The sequence below is a fragment of the Podarcis filfolensis genome (genome assembly GCF_964270895.1).
Source record: "Podarcis filfolensis genome assembly, chromosome: 1".
Taxonomy (NCBI): domain Eukaryota; kingdom Metazoa; phylum Chordata; class Lepidosauria; order Squamata; family Lacertidae; genus Podarcis; species Podarcis filfolensis.
In genome coordinates, this window is record NC_139604.1 from 132,129,150 (window position 1) to 132,156,835 (window position 27,686).

Sequence of the window (27,686 nt, forward strand, 5' to 3'; positions counted from 1 at the left end):
GAAACACACATCTACAAATAAAACCGTATCATCATTCTAATCTAATCATTACATACATATACACATATTGACTTCCTTCCTTTGTTCTAAGACCTCAAAATTTTTACTCTTTCTAAGTTGTTGTGTCTAATGTAGATTACCTCTATAATACTTTTTACACCATTTTTCTTTCTTTAACCCTGCAAACCATCATTCATTACATACTGATATGCTGTGTGCTATATGTCTTTGGCAGCACATTCGTTTAACAAGTTGTTTTTTCAGCTAATGCTAAGCTCCACACATTTTTATATCAAAACCAAATCCTGCAAGGTTTCCCCCCCGCCCTCAACTGAAAGAGGAAAAGGAAATTAAAAGAGACTTTCCTCCCCATCTCCCCCTAAGTGGGATGCTCTGCACCCCAGACCCATGTTCTAAGATCGCTGTCTGTTTTGCTCACTTAGCTAACAGCCTCTTTTAACCAAACAGGCGCCGGCTGGAATGATAAACAGCCACAGCTACAACTCCCGCGCCTATTTCTTCGACAATCCAAGGCGGTACGACAGTGACGACGACCTTCCGAGGCTCAGCGGAGGAAGGTAGTGCGGTTGACGGGGGAGAGGGCGTTTTGTCGGCAGCCCACTTCAAAGTGTAGGGAAGGGCTGTGTAGCTCAGTGGGTAGAGCACATGCTTTAGAGCAAGCATAGGCAAACTCAGCCCTCCAGATGTTTTTGGGACTACAATTCCCATCATCCCTGGCCACAGGTCATGTTAGCTAGGGATGATGGGAGTTGTAGTCCCCAAACAGCTGGAGGGCTGAGTTTGCCTATGCCTGCTTTAGAAAGTTGTGTAGTTGTTTATTTCATTGACAGGAGGGTGTTCCACAGGGTGGGTGCCACTACCGAGAAGGCCCTCTACCTGGTTCCCTATAATCTCACAGCAGGGTGGATTTGATTTACATCTTTAAGACTTGATTTTATTTTTTTATTTTTTTTACAGACATACTCATTCTTGCTGGTATAGTCTTAATATTTACAACCAGATGAAGGTTTCATTTTTGTAATAATAAATTTTCAGAGTAGCTTTTACAATATCAAAATTTACTGATTTGGTCATACTATTAGAAATACATAGACAGGTTATTATGAAATTATTGTGAGGTTTAATCAATTAACTGTTTATATTTGTACTTTATTGGAAGGAGAAAAATAATCAGTTCCTTAACAATATAAACAATATAAACAATTTCTTTAACTAAAAGAATAGCAATATAGCATATGTATCCATGTTTGTTAACTGATGTGGTTAAACAATTATTTTTTTAAAAAAGACTGAGTTTTAGCACACGTGAAAAACGTACCTAACTTAAACAGACTATAATGTAACTTAAACAGAAAACTACCTTTAGAATGATTTTTCCTCCAAAAGCATTTTATTACAAAAATCCAATTTAAATTAAAAGAAATCCGATTTAAATTTTAAAAAATCTGATTTAAATTTTGAAAAATCCTATTTTTTATTTTTTAAAAAAATCACTGATTTTTATCCACCCTGCCTCACAGGAAGAGAACTGCCAGATAGCCCTTGGAGCTGGGCCTCAAGTGTCCGGGCTGGATAATGGGGGCAGAGATACTCCTTCAGGTACACTGGGCCAAGACTGTTTAGGTCAGGCATGGCCAAACATGGCCCTCCAGCTGTTTTGGGACTACAACTCCCATCATCCCTAGCTAACAGGGACCAGTGGTCAGGGATGATGGGGATTGTAGTCCCCAAACAGCTGGGGGGCCAAGTTTGGCCATTCACTGGTTTAGGTGTAGCCTTATTGGAGTTCACCGATTGGGTCTGCGTTGCTCCTGGACAGGAGGAAGGAAGTCAAATGACACCGAGGGTTGGTTCAGAGAAACAGTTCTTTATTTCTGCTCTCCAGAACAGCAGAAAGGCACTTGCGTGGTCAGTCCACAGCAAGTCCAAAGAAATGAGAAATTTCATGCAGTATATATATCCTCCAGGCACCCTCTCCCTCCTTCCCCAGGAATCCAGCCACGTCAGCCTATACACGCAGGTTGACATCACAGATGTTCCTGCTCCGGCACTCTTAACCATAAAAGGGTTTTCCTTCCTGTACTTCTGACCATAAAAAGATATTTCTTCCTGTACTTCTGACCATAAAAGGATATTTCTTCCTGTACTTCTGACCATAAAAGGATCTTCCTGTTCCTACTCTTATCTTGGAGCAAGAGGTCACCATCTCCAAGAACATCCTCTGGCGCTGTTCCCAGACTAGGTCTGTGCGTCTTTTATGGTCAGCACATAAGATAAGGCACAGACGTGTCTTCCCTGTTCTACTGGTACAGTCAAGGCCATTCTTGCCATCACAAACTGATAAAGGAGAGGGCTCTTAGCACTTGTTTATACAGCTGGGTTTTTGGCTCACGAGCTCAAGTTAAAGCATTTTAGCTAAGGGAAAATAGGGATTTTGGTGCAGTTCAACCTGCCTGCACAGTCAGTTTTGGGTGTGGGAAACCCATTTCTTCATTGGTGCATTTGGTTTTGGACTGGTTTTCCAGGACACGCAGGACTTCCCTCCTGTCTTCTTCCTTCTCCACAGCTTGGCTACCCCCCAGAGCTCTGGCTGGTACGGTTCCTTGACGGGGAGCGACAGCTGCGCCATGATCCCGCCGTTGGTGGCCCCTCCGATGGACGTGGCCCCGCTGCTTTTCACCCACGGGAGCCTGGATTCGAGAAGCCACCCGAACCCCCGCCTGGTGCCGTAGGACTGGAACTCGCGCGCCTCTGGGGGGCTGCGCCTGGGTGGGAAGCGGACGGAGCAGGGCTCCAACCAGGTGCGCAGGACTCGGGTGGCAGCTCCCCGCTGGGTCCCCAAATACCTAGCGCGACTCCCAAGGTTTCCGGGACATGGGAACGGAAGGACGGGAGCTTTGCAAAGCCAACTATTCTTGCCAAGCGGTACTTGCAATGATGGAAGCCGGCGAGGTCGAACCACAGCCCTATAGTATTTCGTTTCAGTGGGTCGGGCCTTCCAGATAAGGATACCATCTTGGCAACCGAAAACAGCAGCACAGACCTTTGCTGGCAGACCTTGATGGCTGATAATTTGCACTTTTAACCGAACTTTCCCAAGGAACGCTCCTTCTCCCAGTCAACTGTTTCCATCAGCTCGGGAAGACGGTTCTGGGTAACCCTTTTAATTGCACATCCATAGCTGGGGAAGTTTGTTCGGTCTTCCTGCGATGACTGGAGCATCTCTGCGTACCAACGGTGGGGACGTTTCGGGTCGGGTGGGGAATTCCTTGCTTCCAAACTTTTCAGAGTTTTAAAATGGGGAAACCATAACACACAAAAAAGAATGTTAACAAGTGTGGCACAAGTGTCGTGGTCTCACGAGGGTTAAGTCACCTTGCAGCTATGCTTTACTATCAATCTGTTTATTCCTGGGGCTGTTGAAGCCAATTCTTCATATCGATATTTTTTTGCATGTGGTTTGAAGCCCCTTGCGACCGACTGACTTATGTTGAGCATTGATTTATAAAACTAAAAAACTTGGTTCACACACTGGGGAAAGCAGAGCTGTTACTCAGTGGTGCTTTATTTTGATTTTTTTTAATGACAGAATGGCTCCATGGGGACTAGTTGCATGCTTGATATGGATATTGCAGAAGCAGCTGAGGTTGATACCTCGGCTGCTTTTAGCCAGCCAGCTACAGGTGTGGTCCGGGATGGGAGAGCCTTCTTAGGGTTCGCTTAGCAGCTGGGAAGCAGCACGGTTAGCATCTGGACTCCTTAGCAATCACGAAATAGGGCTGTCATCTGCAGTGGAGAAAATGTTTGTTTGTACTCTCTAGCAGAGTTGAAGATAACTTTCCCTCTTCTCCATCAGTCCCTGCTTCTTCTTAATAGAGAAGTGTAGCCATTGATGGCACCTTCTGGAAGATTTTGCAGTTCATGGCAGTCATACTTCTCAGCAGAGGGGATAGGGGGCAGTTGCCTGTTTATAATGCACACAGCTGTGTTGTCTAGAGAAGCTGCAATCCCTCCATTTTTTAAAAAATCCAAGCTGGGAATGTACACTCTTGCGTGGGATAAAGTGAAGACTCCCTAAGGGTCAAGAGGCAGGCTGGATGAACTCCTTCTTATATTGGGTCATTTCCACCACCTTCTGGCTGCAAAAATCTGATTCTGCTCCCTTGTGACGGAATGAAGACACGTCCCCATTGCACAGAAGTTCAGGTCCAGAACTGGAGCTCTCTGTTCCACCAGGTTGCACGCATTCTGCTTCTCAGGCAGTTTGAGAACCAGGTGAGTTATCCCTAACATTGAGAGGTAGGAGGCAGTATCTTGCCAAACTTGGTCCTCCAGCTGTTTGGGGGACTACAACTCCCATCATCCCTAGCTAACAGGACCCAGTGGTCAGGGATGATGGGAATTGTAGTCTCAAAACAGCTGGAGGGCCAAGTTTGGCCATGCCTGCTCGAAGCGAACGTGACTTCAGCAAAAAGTGCCGATTTTAGAATTTGTTGGGGGGGGGGGTTGTGTCGTGCTTGCGAAAGTGCCGGAACAAATTTAGGGTCTTGCACAAGCTCCTTCACCCGCCCTCCAAATACCTGCTTGCAGCTCAGCCTCTTCAGAGATCTGGGGAATCTTTCACCCATCAACTGGACTATAGTTCCCAACATCCCTGGCCATTGGCCATGCTTGCTGAGACTGATGGGAGCTGTAGCTCAACAGCACCTGGTGGGTCCAAACCCCCCCCAAAGAAACACCCCTGGGCTGAGGTCATGTGTTGGAGAGTAGCTGTTTTGGGGGCCTAAAGCCATCGAGGTTGTCAGCAAATTCCACTCCCAAGTGACGCTAACCTGCAAAGACTTGCTGGGAGACGTTTGTCCATTCCTAGCGCTGTGCTCACAAATTCAGACGTTTGGTAGAACCAGTGTAGGCAAGGCAATTCTTGTGTAATATTAATAATAATGATTTTATTATTTATTCCTCGCCCATTGGGCTGGGTTGCCCCAGATTTCTTGACTTTTCATAGATTTCTTGACTCTGTTTTTTTCTGTTCAGCTCACTCTGACCAACCAGCGCATTTTGCTGCTCTTTGGGACTTAGTTCAGAGGCTGCTTTGGGAAATGTGTGGAGGTTCATCTCCATTAGCAGACTCTTAACAGCCCCAGGACAAAAAGGATATTTCCCCCCCTCAAGGTATTCATGGAGCAAAACTTCAGGTGCCATCTGTAAGCGTTTGCTTAGGAGAGAAACATTTCTCATTCCAGCAGCTCTTTTGCTTTTCAGACCTCAAGCTATCTTCCCGGGGGTAGAACTGTGTAGCTGTCCCTTTCAATTCGCAAGCTAATTCTGATACCCCGTGAGGATATCTGGCTGGAATAAGGGGTGTATCTCCTGTTCACAGATTGAGAAGGAAAACTACATGTTACACCAGTTTTTGAAGTCACACCGAAGTGCTGGCAACTTTTCAAGAGTGGCTACAGATTGAGATATACCATTAAACTCTAGTTTACTGTTACAGGGCCAAGCCTAGGGTCTCCACCCTGCCAGACTTGTGCTCTCCTCCGCCAATGTAGCTTTCACTGCTTTTTAAAATTTAAATTAACCAGTTTAGCATTGTGTCCGAGTGCTAACCTGTGGCTAATCTGATTGGAACAAGCCAGCTTCATAAACTGTGTTTTGAAGGCAACCTCATGTCGCACTTTGTGGTAGGGGAGGCGGATTCGTAAACATGTTAGTGTCGACATGTGAGATTTGACAGCTGCCAAATTTTAAGCATCTCTTGAAAAAGGCCATATTGGCGTTGTGCGTCAAGATAAGCGCTCTCTCTCCCTCCCTATCCCAAGCTAATGTGTGACTAGGAACCCCACCCCACCCCGGCATCAATAATCCCTGACTCGGGTGAAACAAGTCATGTCTCGAACTCTGTGCTGCCCTCCTTCACCCACCCAAGGCAGATTGCGCTATTAACACCCCCTCACCCACCCTTTTCTTTTCCGCTTTTAAGAGTTTTAAAATGCACTGGGAGCACTTTATAATTTTTGTTTTGTAGGCGGGAAGAGGGCACTGTGTTAAGGGCTATGAGCTCTTTATCCAACGTTTTGCACTGAACTGCATCGACTAAACCTGATCTTTCCCACTCGTCGGAGCCACTGCCGGTTAGGACAGCAGGGTGGGGTTGTAGAACGGAGAAGTAGTGATGGCTGACGAGAGGTGGGCGCCCTTTTCGTTCTCGCAGACAGCTTCTTATTTAAACGGAGAAATCCCGCAACGTGCGAGAGTTCGCCCGTTCGTGGTATGGTTTGAGGGACGCCATTTTGCCAGCTGTCCCTTCAGCCCTCGGCTGGCTGCGCCTAATGAATGTAGCCCACGCTTAAACCTCCTTCACTCTGAACTGTAATGCCATTCATGTTTTGAAAATAAAGGTTTGTTTTTATCTTGTGAGACGGGAGTTTTCAAAGGCTCGGCTTTTGGTTTCCTTGCTTTTCTTCAACCTTTACAGCTTGTCCCAGCTCGTGGAAGGAGAGGGTTTAGGATTATTGCGATGGAGAAGAAAAAACTAGAAGGGGGGGGGCGGGGAATGGAGAAATCTGCAAAAGCACCAAAACAAAAAAACCCACATGAACTTTGTAAACAAAAGCTGGTAAATCTGTACCTAGAATGGTAGAGTATTTTTTAAAGGGGGGACGGGACACAAAATGGAATTCTCTGCCACGGGTCACGAATGCTCCCTTCCCAAAGGCAGTGTATTTACAATGTCTGATAATTCCAACAAAAATGCACGCTTTTAAAAAAAATAAATTGCATGTACCTGCAAGTAGAGCAGCCTTTGTTAACCTGGTGCTCTCCAGCTGTTTTGGACTACAATTCCCATCAGCCACTGTGGCACAGACCAAAACAGCTGGAGGGGGTAGCAGACGGATGTAGAGGTTTTTGGGAGTGAGGGGAATTAGCAGGATTGGGGGAAATAGCTGGAGGCAGGATGAAGAATGTGCCAGTTCCCACCTACCGCTGGGGGGGGGGGAGCCTCAAGTGCTGCTAGTTTCCACGGGTCAGCTCTGAGAAACAGTGTGGTCTAGCGGTTAGCCTTCGACCTGGGAGAACAAGGTTCGAATCCCCACTCAGTTATGAAGCTCCCACTGGGCCAGCCTCTCAGCCTAGCCTACCCCACAGGGGTTTTGTGGGGATTAAATGAGGCAGACCATGTCACCACCTAAAGCTCCTTTTGCTGGGGAAGGGGGGAGTTGTTATTTGGGTGGTTGTTTTTATTTTGACTGGGACACGGGTGGCGCTGTGGGTTAAACCACAGAGCCTAGGATTCGCCGATCAGAAGGTCGCGGTTCGAATCCCCGCAACGGGGTGAGCTCCTGTTGCTCTGTCCCTGCTCCTGCCAACCTAGCAGCTCAAAAGCACATCAAAGGTGCAAGTAGATAAATAGGTACCGCTTCGGCGGGAAGGTAAATGCGTTTCCGTGCGCTGCTCTGGTTCGCCAGAAGCGGCTTAGTCATGCTGGCCACATGACCCAGAAGCTGTACGCCGGCTCCCTCGGCCAATAAAGCGAGATGAGCGCCGCAACCCCAGAGTCAGCCACGACTGGACCTAATGGCCAGTTACCTTTTATTTTGATTATGTACTTTGTGGTTTTATATTCTGATTTTATCTGTGAAGCGCCCCGAGACCTGAGGGTACAGGGCAGTACAGCCATACCTCGGGTTGAATGTGCTTCAGGTTGAGCGTTTTCAAGTTACGCTCTGCGGCAACCCGGAAGTAACCGAGCGCGTTACTTCCGGGTTTCGCCGCATGCGCAGACGCGCAAAATGACATCACGCGCATGCGTGGAAGTGGCAAATCGCGACCCGCGCAGAGCGTTCGCTTCAGGATGCCAACGGGGCTCCGGAACCAATCCCGTTCACATCCAGAGGCACCACTGTATTTAATTCAATAAATAATAATAACCATCTCTTCAAGGAAACATACCAGTGTGGGAACATCATTTTGCTCACCCAGGGAGCCCTTCGCAATCATAGAACTGTAGAGTTCAGAGGGACCCAAAGTCCCCCCTTTGCAACGCAAATTCAGGAAAATAAAATGAAAGAGCAAGAGCGTTCTGTTTCAGGTCTGTATGTCCCACTTCTGTATTCATGCACGTTTTGGGGTTGGTTTTTTTTTTACAAACCTGAGTCCTTTCCACATCACTTCCCCCTGCAGCTCACAGCACGTCGAGTACAGTTGCACAAATCATTGCTCGGAATTCCTTTCTCCTTTCTCGGGAGAAGTGGAGAGAAATTTGGGGGGGGGGTTGCCCTTTTCTGCTAACATTCACAGTAAAAAATCATTCGGGAGCCTCTCTCTTCTTCCTGAGACCGGCGCTGCAGTTCCAGAGTGCGAAGCGTTTTGTCAAATGAGGTAACATTAAGCAGAGAGAGAAGGGTTGGGCGGAAGAAACCCAAAAGGGCACTTGGACAGTTCAGGTTCAGTGCTGGGACCAAAAATACTAAGAACCGCCTTCCTGGATCAGACCAATGGCTCGTCATCCTGTTCACGCAGTGGCCAATCAGATGCCTGAAGGGGAAGTCTTTGTTGGTTGGATAGCAGCCATTGGTAGCCTTCTCCTCCATAAACTTGCCTACCGTAGATTCCGGCGTATTAGGCGACTGGGTGTATAAGACGACCCAAACTTTTTGATGTTCAGTTTTAGAGTTATAGAGTTTGAGCGTCGCCAGGGGCAGAGCACACCCCTCCGCTGCCTCTGCCGTCGCAGCAGCAGCCTGAGGCGAGGTGTTTGGCGGGTGGGCGGGCGAGCGCTGCGCTTGGAAGGACTTTTCGCATCCGCTTCTGTGGAGAGGGAGGAGTAGCAACGGCAGAAGGCGTGCCACTGCTCACCAGCTCTCCCTTCTCCATCCCAACCTGTATACCCGGCGTATAAGACAACCCCCGACTTTTGGGGTGATTTTCCAGGAATAAAAATTCATCCAGTATATCTGAAGGAGCGTCTCCACCCCCAACATTCTGCCCAGACACTGAGGTCCAGCACCGAGGGCCTTCTGTCGGTTCCCTCCCTGCGAGAAGCCAAGTTACAGGGAAGCAGGCAGAGGGCCTTCTCGGTGGTGGTGCCCGCCCTGTGGAACGCCCTCCCACCAGATGTCAAAGAGAACAACAACTACCAGACTTTTAGAAGACATCTGAAGGCAGCCCTGTTTAGGGAAGCTTTTAATGTTTGATGTATTACAGTATTTTAATATTTTTTTTGGAAGCCACCCAGAGTGGCTGGGGAAGCCCAGCCAGATGGGCAGAGTATAAATAATAAATTATTATTATTATTATTATTATCTTGTACGCCGGAACATACGGGAATCCTCATTTAAAGCCCTATAGGCTGGTGGTCATTGCTTCTTCCTATGCAAACGAGTTCTCCAGTCTTAACTATGCGCTGTGCAAAGAGGCACTTTCTTTCATCCACCCTAACTCTTCCAACTTGCAGCTTCCTTGGGTGCGCATGAGTTACGAGAGGAGGAGAATGTTTCTCTAACCTCCATGAAGATGGATGGAGGTCACCCTTCTCTTAGAAAAAGATGTCAAGTCACATCCATCGTAATTTTGCCTTTTAATAGCAGCTAGGGACGCGGGTGGCGCTGTGGGTTAAACCACAGAGCCTAGGACTTGCCGATCAGAAGGTTGGCGGTTCGAATCCCGCGACGGAGTGAGCTCCCGTTGCTTGGTCCCTGCTCCTGCCAACCTAGCAGTTTGAAAGCAAGTCAAAGTGCAAGTAGATAAATAGGTACCGCTCTGGCGGGAAGGCAAACGGCGTTTCTGTGCGATGCTCTGGTTCGCCAGAAGCGGCTTAGTCATGCTGGCCACATGACCCGGAAGCTGTACGCCGGCTCCCTCGGCCAATAAAGCAAGATGAGTGCCGCAACCCAGAGTCGGCCACGACTGGACCTAATGGTCAGGGGTCCCTTTACCTTTACCTTTACACTGTGCTCTAAGGGCAGTCTGCAACTGCGGATTATCAGCTTACCTGAAGCACAGGCCTGTGACCAGGGTACACTACAGAGCTCTTATAAGGATTTCCCAAAAGAATAGGGGAGAAGATATTTGACCCACCAGAAGATCCCTGGGGCAGCAGAGCAAATGTCTGCGTAGGCCAGATCTGGCCTGTATCCAGGTGTGCTCAGATGGAGATATCTCCCTGGGGAGTGTGCTTCATATACCGTACCTCCCTGAGTACTGTGCCATACAGCATTGTAGAGCAACGGATGGTTAACATGGTGCCCCCTCCTGGCTGTTTTGGACTCCCAGTTCCTCGCAGTGCGGTCAATGGTTAGGTAGGATGGTGGGAGCAGTGGCCTAGCGTGGGTTGCCGGTGCCCGGGGCTGCGCAGAGGCAGGGAAATGGACGGAATACGCATGCGTGTTCAGCTTCCTAACAGTGTGCATCACCAGTTCCTGGTTTGCATGGACAAGCCATTTTCAACGGAGCCCAGTGATGGAACCGAGTGCTGAAATTTTGCTCCCAGGGCAACCCCCCCCCCTGTGGACCACCACCCTCTCCACGATACGCCACTGGGTGGGAATTCTAGTCCAAAACTCCCAAAGGGGAGTGCTACCCACTGCTTTAGAGCTAACTTGAGTTTGAGTTTAATTGCATTTATTGGGGGGGGGGGAGTCTTTTTAAAGGGCAGCTGCTAGTTCTATCATCTAATTAAAATGACATGGTTCAAAAGCAGGGTTTTTTTCCAGAAGCGGTATCTCCATTGCACCCCCTAAAACAGAGGCGGCACCGTACCAGGATCCTTGCAAAGAACCTCTGGGCTTGGGCCTGATCCAGAAAGGCACTTCATAAATCCTTAAATGAAAACTGCAGGCTGAGGATTACTTAACCGAGGTCAGTTTTGCCTTCCACCATTGAGAGAGATTCGTTCACGTAAGACGCTGCACGGCAGATCACAAAGACGACAGGACCAGGAAGCCCTGGAAGATTAAGTCTTGCATCGGGAGTTGCAGCCAGTATAAAACTCGCAAGTTGGGGAAGCAAGTTTGCTGGTTTACAGTCCCACGCTCCCCCTTCTTGCCAAGATCGGGGTGGGGTTGGGGGGCTAGCCTGGCCACGATGCAGCAACCATCAGCGGAGAACAGGAGTGCCAGTCTTTATCAGGAAATGGCTTCAGTGGAGAGGTCTCAGCAGGTTCCTAAAGTTTTCCAGTTCCTTAATACTTGTTGAAATCCTGAATTGGGAGACACAAGAGGGAAAGAGCGTGATCTTAGGTAGCTTTTGGACTTGGAACATAGGCAAAAGGCAGAGCCATCTGCACCCTGCAGTTCCACAATAGCTTTGTAAACAAGCATTTTGGTTTCCCTGCAAATGTCCCGGTCCTCAAACACTCTGCACTTCAATCGGGAGAAAGCTACACTCGCAGAGTCTACCGTACCGTCTGCAAAGCTAGCTGAACCAGGAAAGTGAGAGAGAAGCTGGGAGGACAGAAAATGGAATCTAACAAGCAGCTGTAAATCATGGATCACCTGATGTATGTATGTATGTTTGGAAGCTCAAACCATGGTTTGCACTCTGCACCATGGTTAGTGAGAACCATGGTTTGGTGTGATGTTGAAGCTGCAGGTTTCCAGACACGAAACCTCACACTCACCTTCCAAAGGCGTTGAAGAGGGACACAATTTCCTGCCTCGTTAGATGGAATTTGGGCGAGGGTCCTTTCTCCGGCATGTTTTCTATCAGGCTTTCAGAAAACAGGATCTTCAGAGCTGTTCCCAAGCCCTGAGTCTGTACACAACAGGAACAAGAATTGGGTTACGTCTACCTGTCCAGGGCCAATGAAGGGGTGTGGCCTGGGGAGAATTCCAAGGGCCAGATAGAGGCATGGAGGGCCACATTCAGTCCCTGGCCTTGAGGATCTCCACCCCTGGCTATAACCTTAAACTCCCATCGTCCCTAGCAAGCATGGCTAAAGGGTCAGGAATTACAATATTTGTATTCTCCTGCTCTGGAAGAGAGCACTAGAGCCCAATGGATTCAAGTTACAAGAAAGGAGATTCGAACTACACATCAGGAAAAAAATTCTGATAGTAACAGCTGTTTGACAGTGGAATGGTCTCCTTCGGGAGGTAATAAGATTCTCCTTTCTTAGAGGTTTTTAAGAAGAGGTTGGATGGCCATCGGTCATGGATGCTTTAGTTGAGATTCCTGCATTGCAAGGGGTTGGACTAGAATTCAGGCATAGGCAAACTCTGGCCCTCCAGATGTTTGGGACTACAACTCCCATCATCCCTAGCTAACAGGACCAGTGGTCAGGGATGATGGGAATTGTAGTCCCAAACATCTGGCGGGCTGGAGTTTGCCTATGCCTGGGCTAGATGACCCTCAAGGTCCCTTTCAATTCCATAATTCTATGTTTCTGTGGTAGTCAAACAACATCTGGACAGCACCAGGATAGTGAAGCCTTATTTTAACTATTAAAAACTGAAGTATTTGCCCTTCAGCCAAAACAGGTTCCCTGGGTGGCTTGCGATGATCAACAACAAAACTTTTAAGTTCTTAGCAGACTATACCTGTGTGCATTAAAGGCAAAGGTAAAGGGACCCCCTGACCATTAGGTCCAGTCGCGGACGACTCTGGGGTTGCGGCACTCATCTCGCTTTACTGGCCGAGGGAGCCGGCATATAGCTTCCGGGTCATGTGGCCAGCATGGCTAAGCCGCTTCTGGCGAACCAGAGCAGCGCACGGAAACACCGTTTACCTTCCTGCCAGAGCGGTACCTATTTATCTACTTGCACTTTGACGTGCTTTCGAACTGCTAGGTGGGCAGGAGCAGGGACCGAGCAACGGGAGCTCACCCCTTCGCGGGGATTCGAACCGCCGACCTTCATATCGGCAAGCCCTAGGCTCTGTGGTTTAACCCACAGCGCCACCCGCGTCCCTCCTGTGTGCATTAGCCTGCAGCAAATGTGCAAAGGAATGAAAAATCTTTGTGAGGAGCGAGGGAAGGAAGAAAAGATGGGGACTGTTACTTACTTGCAGCTTTCCCCAAAGACGGCATTTGATGCAACCAACACAGTCCATAATCCTTGAAATGTTCCTAAAATGGAGTCTAAATTCTTCCTGGTTTGGCAAGGAGGGAAAGAGAGAAGAAAATGTCGTTAGAAAGCAGTCCACTGGTTTGTCTTTCACCCGATTGCTAAGAAACTCCAGGTTGGTTCGTATAAACGTGCGGGAATTCAACACATACAAGCACACTTCTCTGCCCCTTTAGGACTTGCCAGTCCGAGCTACTGCTGTGATTTTACAAACTAGATCTGAAAGAATTATTTTTTCTCTTTAAATTTTAGGCAGAATTTCTCTTGCCAGGGTCTTGATGCGGCAAACCTCTGGATTCTGAGTGGAAGCTTCATTTTCTGAATGCGTCTTTTCCGTTCCACCTCCATTTCCGTCAGGTTTCTTCAAGTCACCTCCCTTGCTTCCTCACCCCCCCTTTCCTTTGACTAACCTGCCTCTAGACCTGGTGTGGGGGCCTTATTTTCCATCAAAGGCCACATTCCATAGGAGCAGTCCATCAGGGGGCCACTTGAGAGCAGTGGAGTGAGAATAGAGTTGAAAATCTTTGTCTCTCCGCCAACCCCTTTCTCCCATCTTTCCCTCTCCCCTGACACCCCTGGGCTGCAGGCTGCCCTAGACTTCCTGCCCCTTTTGGAATTTCCAGACTTCCTGCCCCTTTTGGAATTTCCAGACTTCCCCCCCTCCCACACAGCTCCTGCTCCTATGCGGCCTCTGGGCAGTTCTCCTCCCAGCCAAACTGACAGCTACACTTCCCTCACAGAAGTTAGACATGGAACATTTCATCAACGACGGCTCCCTGCCGCCCCCTAGGTGCCGATGGAATATTCAGTAACATATGGGTACCAGACGTCCCCGTTTCCTGGGAGAGTCCCCAGATTTACAAATCTGTCCCCGGACAAAATCTGTCCCCGGATTTCATTTAATGTCCCCGGATTTATATTTTAAGTGTTGCAGATTTATTAGTACGGAAGGAATGTTGCATGATTGGTTCAACGGCACAAGACACATCATATGGAGACTTCTGGCGAGGCAAAATGGCAGGCGCCATGGCAGCAGGCAGCTCCTGAAGCCAGCTAGAGCCAACTGCGCTACCAGGCTGGCTCCAGGCTGCTGACTGCTGCCACTGCCGAAGGCGAACCGGGGACGCCCGGCGTGTCAACTGGGGGAACTGCTGACACACACACACACACCCCGCAACCCAAATTGAACCGGAAGCAAGAGCGCCTGGCCGCCCGTCCAACTGCCCAGCGGTGCTCCGGGGCCAGGAAAACCCCGGAGCTGAGGCAGGGAGAAGGAGGAGAGGAGAAGGAGAAGGAAGAGAGAGAAAGAGGGAGGAGAAAAAAGAGGGGAGAGGTAGGAGAACACTGGGAGGGCAAGGACACGGGGCCGAGCCCAGGCCCGATCCGAGACTACTCCATGGCGGCTAGTGCTCCAAGAGAGCAGGCTGGGACCCAGAGGAAGGCAGCGCAATAGAGGAGACCACAGAAGAGAAGATATTATTCTTATTTTTTAAAAAAACAAAACCAAAAACTTTATAAAAATAAATGTTTTTTTCTTTTCAAAAAAAAAAAAGGGTCCCCGGATTCTTTGAAAAAAAATCTGGTAACCTTACAGTAACATCACACTAGTTTCTGCAGTCAGAGTACAAGACATCACCTCCTATACATATGAAGATCCATAAAATAATGGGGGAGGAAGCCATTCCCGCCCTCTGAGCTTCACATAATGATCACTGCCATAATTGCAGCAGAGACACAGTAAATTCTGCTGTGCAAATGGGAAATGCCACCCCCCCCCCAAAAAAAGTGTTTTGTTTGCCACCAGAGACAGAATCTTACCTTCAATTTAGCCGCTTCTTTTTGGCTCCCAGCAAAGAGCGAATTTTCGTTGAAGTGCAAAGGGAACGATCTAAAGAGGAAACGAAACATCGTTTATAATTGGAGTCCTTCGTTGACATGCCATTTACAAAAAAACAGTGCTTTTTTCTGGGGGGGTACGCATACCCCTAAACATTTTGTGAATCGAAGTTTGGCCTCATTGAGGGGCAGTATTTCAATATGAGCAGGAAAATGAGAGAACCCCTAAACATTTTTTTTTAAAGCACTGTATAAAATCAATACCTTCGGAGACATTAAAAAACTGCAAGTTAGCCTATCTGTTTGCTGTGCTGTTTAGTTGCTTAAAAACATAAAAAGAGCCTGCAGGGTCAAGCCAATGGCCCCTCTAGTCCAATATCCTCTTCTCACAGGGGCCAGGCAGATATCTGTAGGAAGTTAGGAATCAGGATTCGAACTCAAGAGCATCTCACCCCTCCTGGGGTATCCAGCAGCTGGTGTTGCGAAGCATTGCTGCTGTCAACTGGGGAGACAGAAAAGAGCCATCCCGGCTAGAAGTCATCAATAGCCCCCTCCTCTGGAATTTGCCCAATCCTCTTTTAAAGCCATCCAAGTCCGTGGCCATCACTGCTTCCAGTGGGAGGGAGTTCCACAGTTTAACTCAGCACTGCGAGAAGGATTTTTCTTTCCTCTGTCCTGAATCTTCCAACATTCAGGTTCAGTTCTAGTGTTAGGAGGAGAAAAACTTCTCTGCCCGCGGACTGGTGGGGAGGACTCCCTGATCCTGAATGGGGCAACTGTGCCCCTGAAGGACCAGGCGCGCAGCCTGGGAGTCATTTTGGACTCTCAGCTGTCCATGGAGGTGCAGGTCAATTCTGTGTCCAAGGCAGCTGTTTATCAGCTCCATCTGGTAGGCAGGATGAGACCCTCCCTACCCGCAGACTGTCTCGCCAGAGTGGTGCATGCTCTGGTTATCTCCTGCTTGGACTACTGCAATGCGTTCTACGTGGGGCTACCTTTGAAGGTGACCCAGAAACAACTAATCCAGAATGTGGCAGCTAGACTGGTGACTGGGAGCGGCCGCCGAGACCACATAACACCGGTCTTGAAAGACCTACATTGGCTCCCAGTATGTTTCTGAGCACAATTCAAAGTGTTGGTGCTGACCTTTAAAGCCCTAAACGGCCTCGGCCCAGTATACCTGAAGGAACATCTCCACCCCCATCGTTCTACCCGGACACTAAGGTCCAGCTCCGAGGGTCTTCTGGCGGTTCCCTCGCTGCGAGAAACCAAGTTACAGGGAACCAAGCAGAGGGCCTTCTCGGTAGTGGCACCCGCCCTGTGGAACGCTCTCCCGCCAGATGTCAAAGAGAACAACTACCACCAGACTTTTAGAAGACATCTGAAGGCAGCCCTGTTCAGGGAAGTTTTTAATGTGTGACATTTTAATGTATTTTTGATCTTTGTTGGAAGCCGCCCAGAGCGGCTGGGGAAACCCAAATAATAAATTATAACTATGATTATATTTCTCCAGGCCATGTATAATTTTATAAACTTCTACCATGTCAGCCCTTACTAGCCTGTTCTCACTCCCCCTGCAGCCCCCTTCCACCAACCAACCCCCAAATCTGCTCTTGAGGACTGGGAGTCCCTCTGGAACAGATTTGCCAGCAGAGGGAGGGGAAGCCCCATCGCATATGTCCTCACCAGCCTCAAATCTATCACTACATACACCCGGACAACACGATTACTGGCCCCAACAACATCACACACACCATCTCAGGACTATTTAATTGCTCATCGTCTAACATTGTATATGCCATCAAATGCCAACAGTGTCCTTCAGCTCTCTATATTGGACAAACAGGCCAAACCTTACGCCAAAGAATAAACGGACATAAATCGGACATCAAGAATCACAAGACAGAGAAACCAGTAGGAGAACACTTCAATCTCCCAGGACATTCTATACAAGATCTCAAAGTAGCTGTATTACTACAAAGGAATTTCAGAAATAGACTGGAAAGAGAAGCTGCTGAATTGCAACTCATTACCAAACTTAAAACCATGGAGAGACCTGGTCTGAACAAAGACATTGGATTCTTATCTCATTATACATGACAAAGCCATTTTTCACCTTCTCACCCCTTGCTTTTTCCTGTAAGACCTATTGCAGTCGTTAAGAGTCGTCAACAGGCTCATCACAGCTATCTGCCAATCACCCATTCCCACCACCGTTCTGAGTAATACCCCTCCCCACCTTCTCACTATATAGAAGGATCTGGCAACTTCTGTTTCAGTGTATCTGAAGAAGTGTGCATGCACACGAAAGCTCATACCAAGAACTAACTTAGTTGGTCTTTAAGGTGCTACTGGAAGGAAAAAAAATTTTTTGTTTTCACTACATCCAGGTAATTCAAATTCTGCACACCGAGAAAAACACACACATAAAGCAAAATAGCTTGACAGGAAGAAATGTCACAGACAGAATAAGTGCCACACACAGGAAGAAGAAGGATTTAGTTTTGAGTGCCTCATTTGTAGTTTCATAAGCCATTTAATGTGTCGACACGAATGGAAGTTGTTAATATTGCAGTTGTTGTCTAAGTGATGGTCTTCTCGACTGGAGTGTAATCGAAATTAATAAGATTTTGGAACGCAGAAATAAAGAATATAATCCAACCATCAATTCTAGCTTGTGGGGTGGGGGGCACCTAAATTATATAGTTTGGTATGTGAATGATTGGTTTTAGTAACTGTAATTTGGCATTGCTATAATGAGGCTATTATTGGACTGTAATTGCAAACTAATAAAAAATATTATAAAAAAGCAAGCAAAAGAGCTTGCTGCCACCTCCCCCTTCCTCAAGACACCCCCCCAACCCCTCCCACCCGCGAGACCTCAAGCCAATGGCACTTGCTTGGTTAAATGCAGGATTTCCAAAAGGCGGCTCTTGGTTTCTTCATCCTGGCTTTCGGCCCCCGTGAACAGCTGGAAATCGGGGCGCTGGAAGTACGGGAGGGCTTTGGACAGAGCCCGCAGCTCTATCAGGTAGAGGAAGTAGAGGTTCTTGAGCCGCCTGGGACCCTCACCCTGAGTCAGGACCTCATCAAAGCGCTGCTGGAACTCCGTGATGTTGTGGCCCCAACGCTCGGCTGCCCACGTGTCTTGGGGAAAGGAAAAAGGAAAGGCGTCAAAGGACTCTCAGTCTTCTTGGGAGTATGTGGGACATTCCCTCCCCTTAGGGTTTTGATCTATGGGCTACTTTTAAAATAAGGCTGCATTTAAATTGCATTTAACCTGTATTTTAAATTGTGTCCCCCCCCCATTATGTTTTTATTGTAATTTTACTGGTGTTAGCCACCCTGAGTCTGCCTCTGGCCGGGGAGGGCGGGGTATAAATAAAAATTATTATTATTATTATTATTATTATTATTATTATTATTATTATTATTACTATTACTATTGCAGTGATACCTCAGTTTACAAACTTAATCCATTCCGGAAATCCGTTCTTAAACTGAAACCATTCTTAAACTGAGGCACGCTTTCCCTAACGAGGCCTTGGTGCCCTTCCACCGTTTGGATTCCCTTCTTAGACCAAAGTAAGTTCGCAAACCGGGACACCACTTCTGGTTTTGCGGAGTTCGTAAACTGAATTGCTCTCAAACAGGACTGTCCTTAAACCGAGGTACCACTGTACAGTGGACACTCGGGTTGCGAACGTGATCTGTGCAGGATGCATGTTCGCACCCTGCGTCTGCACACGCGCTGGTTGTGATTCGGCGCTTCTGCACATGTGCAAAGTGCGATTTAGCACTTCTGTGCATGCGCGACTGCCGAGACTCGGAAGTAACCTGTTCTGGTACTTCCGGGTTTCGGCAGCCCGCAACCCGAAAAAACGCAACCTGAAGCGTCTGTAACCCGAGGTATGACTGTATTATTATTATTATTAGTTAAATTTATACACACTCATACCTTGGTTCGCGAATGCCTTGTGAGTCGAACGTTTTGGCTCCCGAATGCCGCAAGTGAGTGTTCCGGTTTGCGAACGTTCTTTGAAACCCGAACATCCGACGTGGCTTCCGATTGGCTGCAGGAGCTTCCTGCAGCCAATCGGATGCCGCACCTTGGTTTCTGAGCATTCCGTTCGACTTCCAAGGTACCACTGTAGAGTCATACCTTGGAAGCCGAACGCCTTGGCTCCTGAACGATCGAAACCCGGAAGTGAGTGTTCCAGTTTTCAGACGATTTTCAGAAGCCGAAGGTCCAGCGCAGCTTCCAGTTTGGCTGCAGGACGCTTCTGCACACAAACAAGTAACAGCAAAACAAGCAAAAAAACAATAGCCTCCCCAAAGGAATTAGAATGCAGTACCTTCCAAAAGGTACCTGGCGCTGAGATGGATGTTAATGCTGGCATGGAGGCCCGAAATGAGCCTGTAGAAAGCCCTCTTCTCCACACAGACACCTGCAAGAAATATTCAGAGATATTGAAAAGGGGCACACCTGCAGCTGAGAGTATAAAAATTGGGCAAGGGAATAAATGCAGCGTAGGTTTCTAAACTGTGTTTTAAACTCATGCAATCTGCAGTTTGGAAGAAGGGTAGGTAATACGTCAAAATAATGCTAATGCTTCTAATAACAGCGTTGAAATCAATAATACGATATTGCCTCGGTTATCGAGAGGGAAGCAAACAGGAAAAGGTGGGTACCTTGCAGCCAGCTGTAAAACATGTTCCCTGGAAATAAAGAAACAAGACAATTGTCAGGAGGATTCTCCCATGAGAGAAAGGTGAACGTTAAAAAAAAAAATCACATTTGTTGCATGCAAAGCAGAGGTTGTAATTGGCCTTCGTCAACCTCCTGCCTCTTCCAGACATTTTGGACTACAAGTCCCATCATCCACAGCGAGCGCAGCTCCAGGACGGAAAAGCCTGGGCTAAACGCAACAGCCCTGCCAGGATTCAGACCGAAAGGGACCTCGGCCCCAGATTATGAACCTGACTTCCAACTTCCCTGGTGCTTCTAGATGCTGCTGGTGTCCAACTGCCATCGGCCGCAGCTGGCATGGCCAGTGGTCAAGAGCGATGGAAGCTGAGGAGAGCGGCTTTGTGCTGGCCGTCAAGCGGTGGCTATTTCCACCTGCCTCGCCCCTTGCTCTCCAGCCCTATGAGGCTTCAGAACAGAGTTGCTGCCACAGACACTATATACCAGGGGTCAGCAAACTTTTTCAGCAGGGGGCCGGTCCACTGTCCCTCAGACCTTGTCGGGGGCCGGACTATATTTTGAAAAAAATATATGAATGAATTCCTATGCCCCACAAATAACCCAGAGATGCATTTTAAATAAAAGCGCACATTCTACTCATTTTACATGGTTCCCGGACCGTCCGTGGGCTGGATTTAGAAGGCAATTGGGCCGAATCCGGCCCCCGGGCCTTAGTTTGCCTACCCATGTTATATATTATAAAATGCAAAGAAGGGCAAGAGATTGTCGTCTCCAAAACCTTCAATCAAGTCCACCTGAGCCACAGCCTCTCCCAGATCATGACTTTAAGAACAGCTGGGAAGAGAGGAGAGTCCAGAGGTTTTATTTTTTAAAAAATATTTTTATACGTTGTGCATCTTTGTTTCTCAATTTGATCCTTTTACATGGTTTTGTATGCATTGTGGTATTTTATGCATTGTGACTTGCAGGTATTATTATTGATTGTGGTTTAGTAATCGTTTATTAGAGTGAATTTCTGTTTGATTTTGCTGATATTTCGAGAGCTGATTTTATTGTGGACTATTGCATTCTAGGGACGCAGGTGGCGCTGTGGTCTAAACCACTGAGCCTTGGGCTTGCAGATCGGAAGGTTGGCGGTTCGAATCCCTGCAACGGAGTGAGCTCCCATTGCTCGGTTCCAGGTTCTGCCCACCTAGCAGTTCGAAAGCACACCAGTGCAAGTAGATAAATAGGTACCACTCAGGTGGGAAGGTAAACGGCGTTTCCGTGCGCTGCTCTGGTTTCACCAGAAGTGGCTTAGTCATGCTGGCCACATGACCTGGAAAGCTGTCTGAAGACAAACACCGGCTCCCTCAGCCTGTAAAGTGAAATGAGCAGGCAACCCGAGAGTCGTCCACGACTGGACTTAACAGTCAGGGGTCCTTTACCTTTTTATTGTATTCTAATGGATTACTGAATATTACTTTACTTGATATAAGTTGTTTATTTCAAAGTTATGTTTCTATCATGACTTTTTTGTATTTGACCAGATTCTTATAAAGTGTGTGAAATGAAATGAAATGCAAAAATGTTGAGGTCAATGCTGTACTGTCCTGGAACGTGGAATTAATTGACAGCAGGAACTAGGCTTTCTGTCCTCCGTGAAATTTGTCCTTTTCGGCCCCAGCTGGAGAGAGACTCACCTTCATTCTCTCCTGCAGCTGCAAATTTAAGAAAAAGATAATGTTATCACTCACACTACACTTTCAAAAAGGAGCGACAACTTCCCCCTGCATGTCTAGATTATTTGGCTGACCACCTAAGAAGAGGACTAAGTGTATTCTGCATTATAAGGTATTAAAACTCTGCATGCAGGGAACCCCAGTCCTGCATTATTATACAAATTTGCATTTCCTGTCTTATTTCACTGTATCCTGCCATAATGGGGAATCTTATGCAGCCACTACACAGCCATTTCCAGCATACTTTTCAAGTCTAGATCTGCATCCACAGGGACTAGAAACCTTACTTTTTGGTTCAATGAAAATTGAAAACCTGGGGATTCTGAAATCTGTGGCTAATTCCAAACCACATTCCTCGCTATCTTTCTGCACACCTGGCAAAATCTTCAGGCTCTTTAACCATTCTCTCATTTGTATCAGCTGCTTTCCCCAATTTTTATTTTTTTTTAAACTGTATTTCTAGAAAAACTTATTTTACAGCACTATCAAGCAGGCAGTGTAAAACAAAATATGAACTCACCTCTTCCAGAAGCCAAGGGATTTAAAGGCCTTTTTATGGACTGAGGTCTAGGAGACAAAGAAGTATTTAAAAAATAAATAAATCAAAAGGGTGCTTTAATTTTTTAAAAAAACATTTGTACCACACCATTCCATCAGATTTCCAGGTGACATACATTCCCCCCCCCCCAGAAACGATCTCTAATAATGAAGATGATGGAGTTTATGGAGCTGGCTGATCTCACCGGGAGAATCCGCGACCAGAAAGAAGAGGAACACCAAGAAGACTAGAAGAAATTTAAAGACTTTTTGAATAAATATTGTAATATTAAAGATATGTAACCACTTGAAAGAAACAATTAGGCCTAGGATTAAACTGGAATTAAATTTATAAATAAGAAAATGTACGATAAAGGAAGTTATGTATGGTAATATGATTAGGACTGTGATATGGTCTTTTGAAACACTGATATTGGAAACTGCTACATATAATTACTAAGAAATTCGGATGGAAGAGATTCGAGGAAGTCAAATACTATGTTTATGAAGATGGATGGTACTTAATTTTAATTAAGTGGTAATATGCTGTATGTATCTTTTTTCTTTTTTCTCTTTTTCTTTTATTCTTTGTTTTTATTATTGTTAATCTTTTTTTTTACTATGCTTATCTACTGAAAATAATAAATATTATTTGGAAAAAAAGAAAAGAAACGATCTCTAATAAAAAGCCATCACTAAAACAAGCCAATCGACTGTGGGAGAGAGCAAACATTCTGCCAAAAAGGCCAGGGAAATAGTCGTGCTGACTGTTGCCTGCTAAAGGAACATCTCTGCTTGGGTGACTTTCCACCAACAGGGTGCCACCACCGAAAAGGCCCCGTCCTAGGCTACCCTTGGCTCAAGCTCTGAAGGCAAAAGTAATCTGTACGCAATTCCAATATTTCACAGCTGAGATACAATCCTTCCATCATGTGTTAGGGAACACATTGTGCCAATTCTTTAAAAGGACTTCACAGGAATCTCGTCTATTTCTAGAGGCAATTCAGAACGCAGACTTACAAAGGCCTTGCTTTGGACTACTGCAATGCGCTCTACGTGGGGCTACCTTTGAAGGTGACCCGGAAAGTGCAATTAATCCAGAATGCGGCAGCTAGACTGGTGACGGGGAGTGGCCGCCGGGACCACATAACACCGGTCCTGAGAGATCTGCATTGGCTCCCAGGACGTTTCTGAGCACAATTCAAAGTGTTGGTGCTGACCTTTAAAGCCCTAAACGGCCTCGGTCCAGTATACCTGAAGGAGCATCTCCACCCCCATCATTCAGCCCGGACACTGAGATCCAGCGCTGAGCGCCTTCTGGCGGTTCCCTCATTGTGAGAAGTGAGGTTACAGGGAACCAGGCAGAGGGCCTTCTCAGTAGTGGCGCCCACTCTGTGGAACCCCCTCCCTTCAGATGTGAAGGAAATAAGCAGCTATCTTCTTTTTAAAAGACATCTGAAGGCAGCCCTGTTTAGGGAAGTTTTTAATATTTAATGCTGTATTGTTTTTAACACTTGATTGGAAGCCGCCCAGAGTGGCTGGGGAGACTCAGCCAGATGGGCGGGGTATAAATAAATTATTATTATTATTATTATTATTATTATTATTATTATTATTATTATTACTACGAGCCGAGTGCCTGCAAAGAGTCTGCTTATTGCGGCAGCCTTTGCTGCGCTGGCTGGGAGCGATGGGAGTTGTAGTCCAAAAAAATATGGCGGGTGCCGGCTTAGCAAAGGTCGGCTTACTCCCCACTGTGAATCTTGCCCAATTGTCAAGATAGTCATTCGACATCTTAATTCAACACCTGCGTCTATGGAAGAAAGGCAAACAGCAGGGTCTTTTTGGCTGTGGCCCCCTGGGAGTTGGGACACCCTCCCCTTAACCATTTAACCTATCGCCTGCCATGATCACAGCATTTTACACTGGTGCCCAAAGCCTATTTGTTCAAGCTTTTAAACCAAGTTCTTTGTATTTTCCTACTGAAACATTTCAAATTATGGACGCATGTCAAGATTGCAGCGGCCCTATTTTATGGGTCTTTGGGTGCTGTAGGCTGTTTGCAATTTGGCTGCTTTTACTGCTGCTTTAGGATTAGTTTGTTTTTTTGCTTTTATTTCTCGTACGGATGTTAATTTTTTTGTTAAAGGTCATCTAAGAAAGCAGATTTGAGAGGCAGGCGATAAGCTTTTTTATGATTTATAATGTATTTTTAAACGTTTTAAAATATAATTGCTATTACAAATGCAAATGCAATCCATTAGTAATTAATTAACAAATCACTTCCTAGGAGGCATTTTGAAGCGACCTCAAAATACAATAAAAATATAAAACAACTATAATTTTCTTTTTTTTAAAATAATATTTATTACTTTTATAGATTACAAAAAGGGAATAGAAAAACAGAAAAGAAGACAAAGGAGGAAAAGAAAAAAAGAAAAAAAAACAATACAATACAGTATATAGACAATGCAAAACACAACCTAAACTCAAAACTAAACACATTAAACTAAACTAAACAAAACCCACTCCCTAACCTTAACCCTAAATAAAACAAAACAAAAACAATTTAAAAACATACATCATCCCTTTTCCGTACTCTATCTTTCATTCCCTTGTTTCCTCGACCTCCTCTCACCTCCCTTTTTGTATTCCACTTCTATTAATTGTTTCAGCAAATCCTTTCCATCTTTCTCCATTTTCTATCATATTGTAAATAACGTATTTTTTAACCTTATTTTCCATTAAAACTAAAATACTTATATATGCTTAACTCCTTATAACATTTCTACTGAGCCCATAAAAAATCATTCCACCATTTTTCTATCACTCATTAGTTTTACCATATGTCTATATATAAACTTTAAATTTTCCAATCTTCTTCCACCATCTCCTCTCCCTGGTTTCAGATTCTGCCAGTCCTTTCCGTCAACTCCATAAAGTCCATCAACCTGGTGATCTTATGTCCGAGGCTCTTAACTCTTTTCCAAGTCCCTTCTGCAGGTCTTCTTCATTTTCTTTAATGCTAAAGAGCAAATCTCAGGGAAACTCCAACCTATCAATACTTTTCTTCCTTCTGAACAGATCAGCCAAATTTCCATAGTTGAAGCTAAAGTCCATAAAGTATTTCAGGACATATTTCAAGATTCCTCCAAATCCAAAGGCCCCCAAAACTTCAATCTCCTCCAAGCCCAAGTCCATGTCCCAAAAGTCAGTTAATCCCTGCATAGAGGGATCTTTCCAACTTTCCTTCTTCAGTCCAAGTCGGGATCCAATCCTCAAAGTCTGACTTTTCCTAGATTCAATCATAAAAGGCCTCAACTTATAGTCCTCAATTTGCTTCTGTAAAGCCACGGATCCCGCTTGTATTACTTTATGTTCAACAACAGCAGCTTTCTCACAGCTGCTTGGCAGGGGGTTGGACTCGATGGCCCTTGTGGTCTCTTCCAACTCTATGATTCTATGATTCTCCTTCTCCTCCTTCTCCTCCACCATTTGTCCTGCCAAAGTGGATTCCTGTACCAAGTCCTGAATTATTTCTGTGTTGGTGTTCGCTTTTTGACTCAAATTAGTCACTTTCTGTTCCAAATTATCAACTTTAAAAGTCATGTCATCCATCTTCTTGTGAAGCTGTCCCAGCGAACAGCTTATCTTACATAAAACAGTCACAATGGCCTCTCCTGTCAACATTTTTAAATGGTCCAAGGTCAATCTCTGGTTCTCAGAATCCTTATCTGCAGCTGGAAATCCCCCAGTTACACTCCTGTAACAGTTTCAAAAGCTCCCTCTAGAGGGAAACAGTCTCCACTTGTATCAGTTCTTTCAGGCACAACTCAAGCATTAGTTTCAATTTTCAGTTACTTTTCCTCCTTTTTAAACGCAGAAGAGGACAATGGAAACAGTATCTTACTCTTATTTAGCTAGCTGTCAAATCCGTTCTGTCAATGCACTCTCTCCAAACGTCATCTGGCAGCCCGTTCCCAGGTTCAGAGCAGTGGTAATTTGATTTTTCACTCTCTCCTGCAGGCTCACTAGGTCCAAAATTTCCCCCTCTTCTCCTGCTTCCAAGGGGGGTTTTGTATTTTAAACCGATGGAAATTTAATCCTTTGCCAAAAGCTTTCAAAGACTTTAGCTTGTAACGTCTTTGCTTCAGTCTATTTACAAAAGTGGAAGGCGGACTTCCTGTTTATGACCTTCCCGCTTCAGTGCCAAATTAAGGTATTTAAAAATCCAATTTTCCGTTCTACTCACGGGTAGTTGTTTAAAATCCAATTGTCCACAGGAAAAAGTCAGCGCTCTCCGGCAACAGCAATGCGGCTTCACTCCGTGAAAGAAGCAGTCGATTCAAAGCACCGCGCCACTCACCCCACGTTGCTCCGGATCCCCAAAACAGGGTTTCCCCGCGAGTAGGGGAGGCGCAAAAGGTGCCAGCTGAATCCCAGGTTCACAAGCTTCTCCCGCTTGTGATTTCAGTGGGTCTCCACCTTCGCCGTGGCGGTCAGACCCTGTTTTTCACGGAGCAAGTTCCTCCCGAACGGAGGAGCTCCGCCATTGCCGGAGGCGCCAACCCGGAAGTGTAAAACAACTATAATTTTCAATAAGGCTATGATTTATGTTTGTTTGTCTTGTGTGTTTGTTTGTTTGTTTATAATATTGTGAAAACTAATAAAAATTTTGGGGAAAAAATATATAAAACAACTATTGCATATATAAAAGCAAGCAAAAGCTGTTACAGATATAAATAAAATTTCAAATAAAATGCAAATACTTTATTATTATTATTATTATTATTATTATTATTATTAGTATTAGTATTAGTATTAGTATTATCTTGTAATTTTATTCTTCTTGCTTTTATGACTGTTTTTACTATTACTTTGAACTTGTTTATTTGAATAAAAAATTACATACAATTTATGCAGTTGGATATAACCTTATACACATTCATATGACTAGACAAGGGTTCCAATAAAAACAGGCAGAGCACATGCACTTTTTTGATAGCAAAAGTTATGCTTTCTATTATTAGGCGATAAGCATTCTATAAACAAGCAAATAACCCCTTGGCAGGAAATGATGGGCTGTAAAAGGATGTGTGTGTGTGTGTGTGTGTGTGTGTGTGTGTGTGTTTTTAATCTAATAAATCTCAGAATCCAGCCACTCAAAAGGAACCTACTTGAAACAGTTTTCTTCATAGATGCTGTTCCAGATCTTCCAGGCTTCAGGTCCCTTGTAGCCAGTGTAACGTTCTGGATTGAGAAGCAAATCCACGTACTCGGCTTCTGGAGACTGGATATCTAGGGGAAAAAGACGTTTCCATATTTTAATCAGAGAGAAAAAGACAGATTCTTTCCACTATGTGTTCTCCAGCCGATAACCTTCTTGCTTTTGAAATTTCCTGGTCTGAGAGCTCAAGCAAGAAGACTCATGCGATATCTCCGTTGCAGAGCTGTACCATTTCAGCCTGCAAGAAAGGGACAGGATACTGACCTCTGTAAGGCTGTGGATACTCCATAGGTAAAGCTAAAGGACCCCTGGACAGTTAAGTCCAGTCAAAGGCGACTCTGGGGTTGCAGCGCTCATCTCGCTTTCAGGGCAAGGGAGCTGGCGTTTATCCACAGACAGTTTTCCGGGTCATGTGGCTAGCAGGACTAAACCGCTCCTGGCACACAGAGGACCATGACGAGTGCCAGAGTGCATGGAAATGCCATTTACCTTCCTGCCGCAGTGGTACCTATTTATATCCTTGTGCTGGTGTGCTTTCGAACTGCTAGGCTGGCAGGAGCTGGGACAGA

General features: G+C 46.0%; 2 protein-coding genes across 3 annotated transcripts in view; one reads left to right on the forward strand and one right to left on the reverse strand.

Moving 5' to 3' along the window:
- Positions 1-12,313, forward strand: part of GPR137C (G protein-coupled receptor 137C) — a 30,330-nt gene extending 18,017 nt beyond the window's left edge. The window contains exons 6-8 of one of the 2 annotated variants that reach the window (XR_014549165.1): positions 469-578; positions 2,588-4,358; positions 12,255-12,313. Coding sequence is in view for 1 of the 2 variants with exons in the window: in XM_083618557.1 (XP_083474683.1) it covers positions 469-578; positions 2,588-2,753 (276 nt within the window). In the remaining variant the exon portion in view is untranslated. Of the gene's footprint in view, positions 1-468; positions 579-2,587; positions 6,445-12,254 lie in introns of those variants that run through there. The other variant, XM_083618557.1, reaches the window with a different exon arrangement.
- The window catches only part of ERO1A (endoplasmic reticulum oxidoreductase 1 alpha), a 37,033-nt gene continuing 20,002 nt past the window's right edge, over positions 10,656-27,686 (reverse strand). The window contains exons 7-16 of the mRNA XM_083617112.1: positions 27,068-27,188; positions 21,874-21,920; positions 21,315-21,332; positions 19,617-19,643; positions 19,280-19,372; positions 17,825-18,071; positions 14,907-14,976; positions 13,027-13,113; positions 11,645-11,778; positions 10,656-11,224 (exon numbers count right to left, since the gene is read on the reverse strand). Of these exons, the coding sequence (XP_083473238.1) occupies positions 11,164-11,224; positions 11,645-11,778; positions 13,027-13,113; positions 14,907-14,976; positions 17,825-18,071; positions 19,280-19,372; positions 19,617-19,643; positions 21,315-21,332; positions 21,874-21,920; positions 27,068-27,188 (905 nt within the window). The 3' untranslated portion in view covers positions 10,656-11,163. The remainder of the gene's footprint in view (positions 11,225-11,644; positions 11,779-13,026; positions 13,114-14,906; positions 14,977-17,824; positions 18,072-19,279; positions 19,373-19,616; positions 19,644-21,314; positions 21,333-21,873; positions 21,921-27,067; positions 27,189-27,686) is intronic.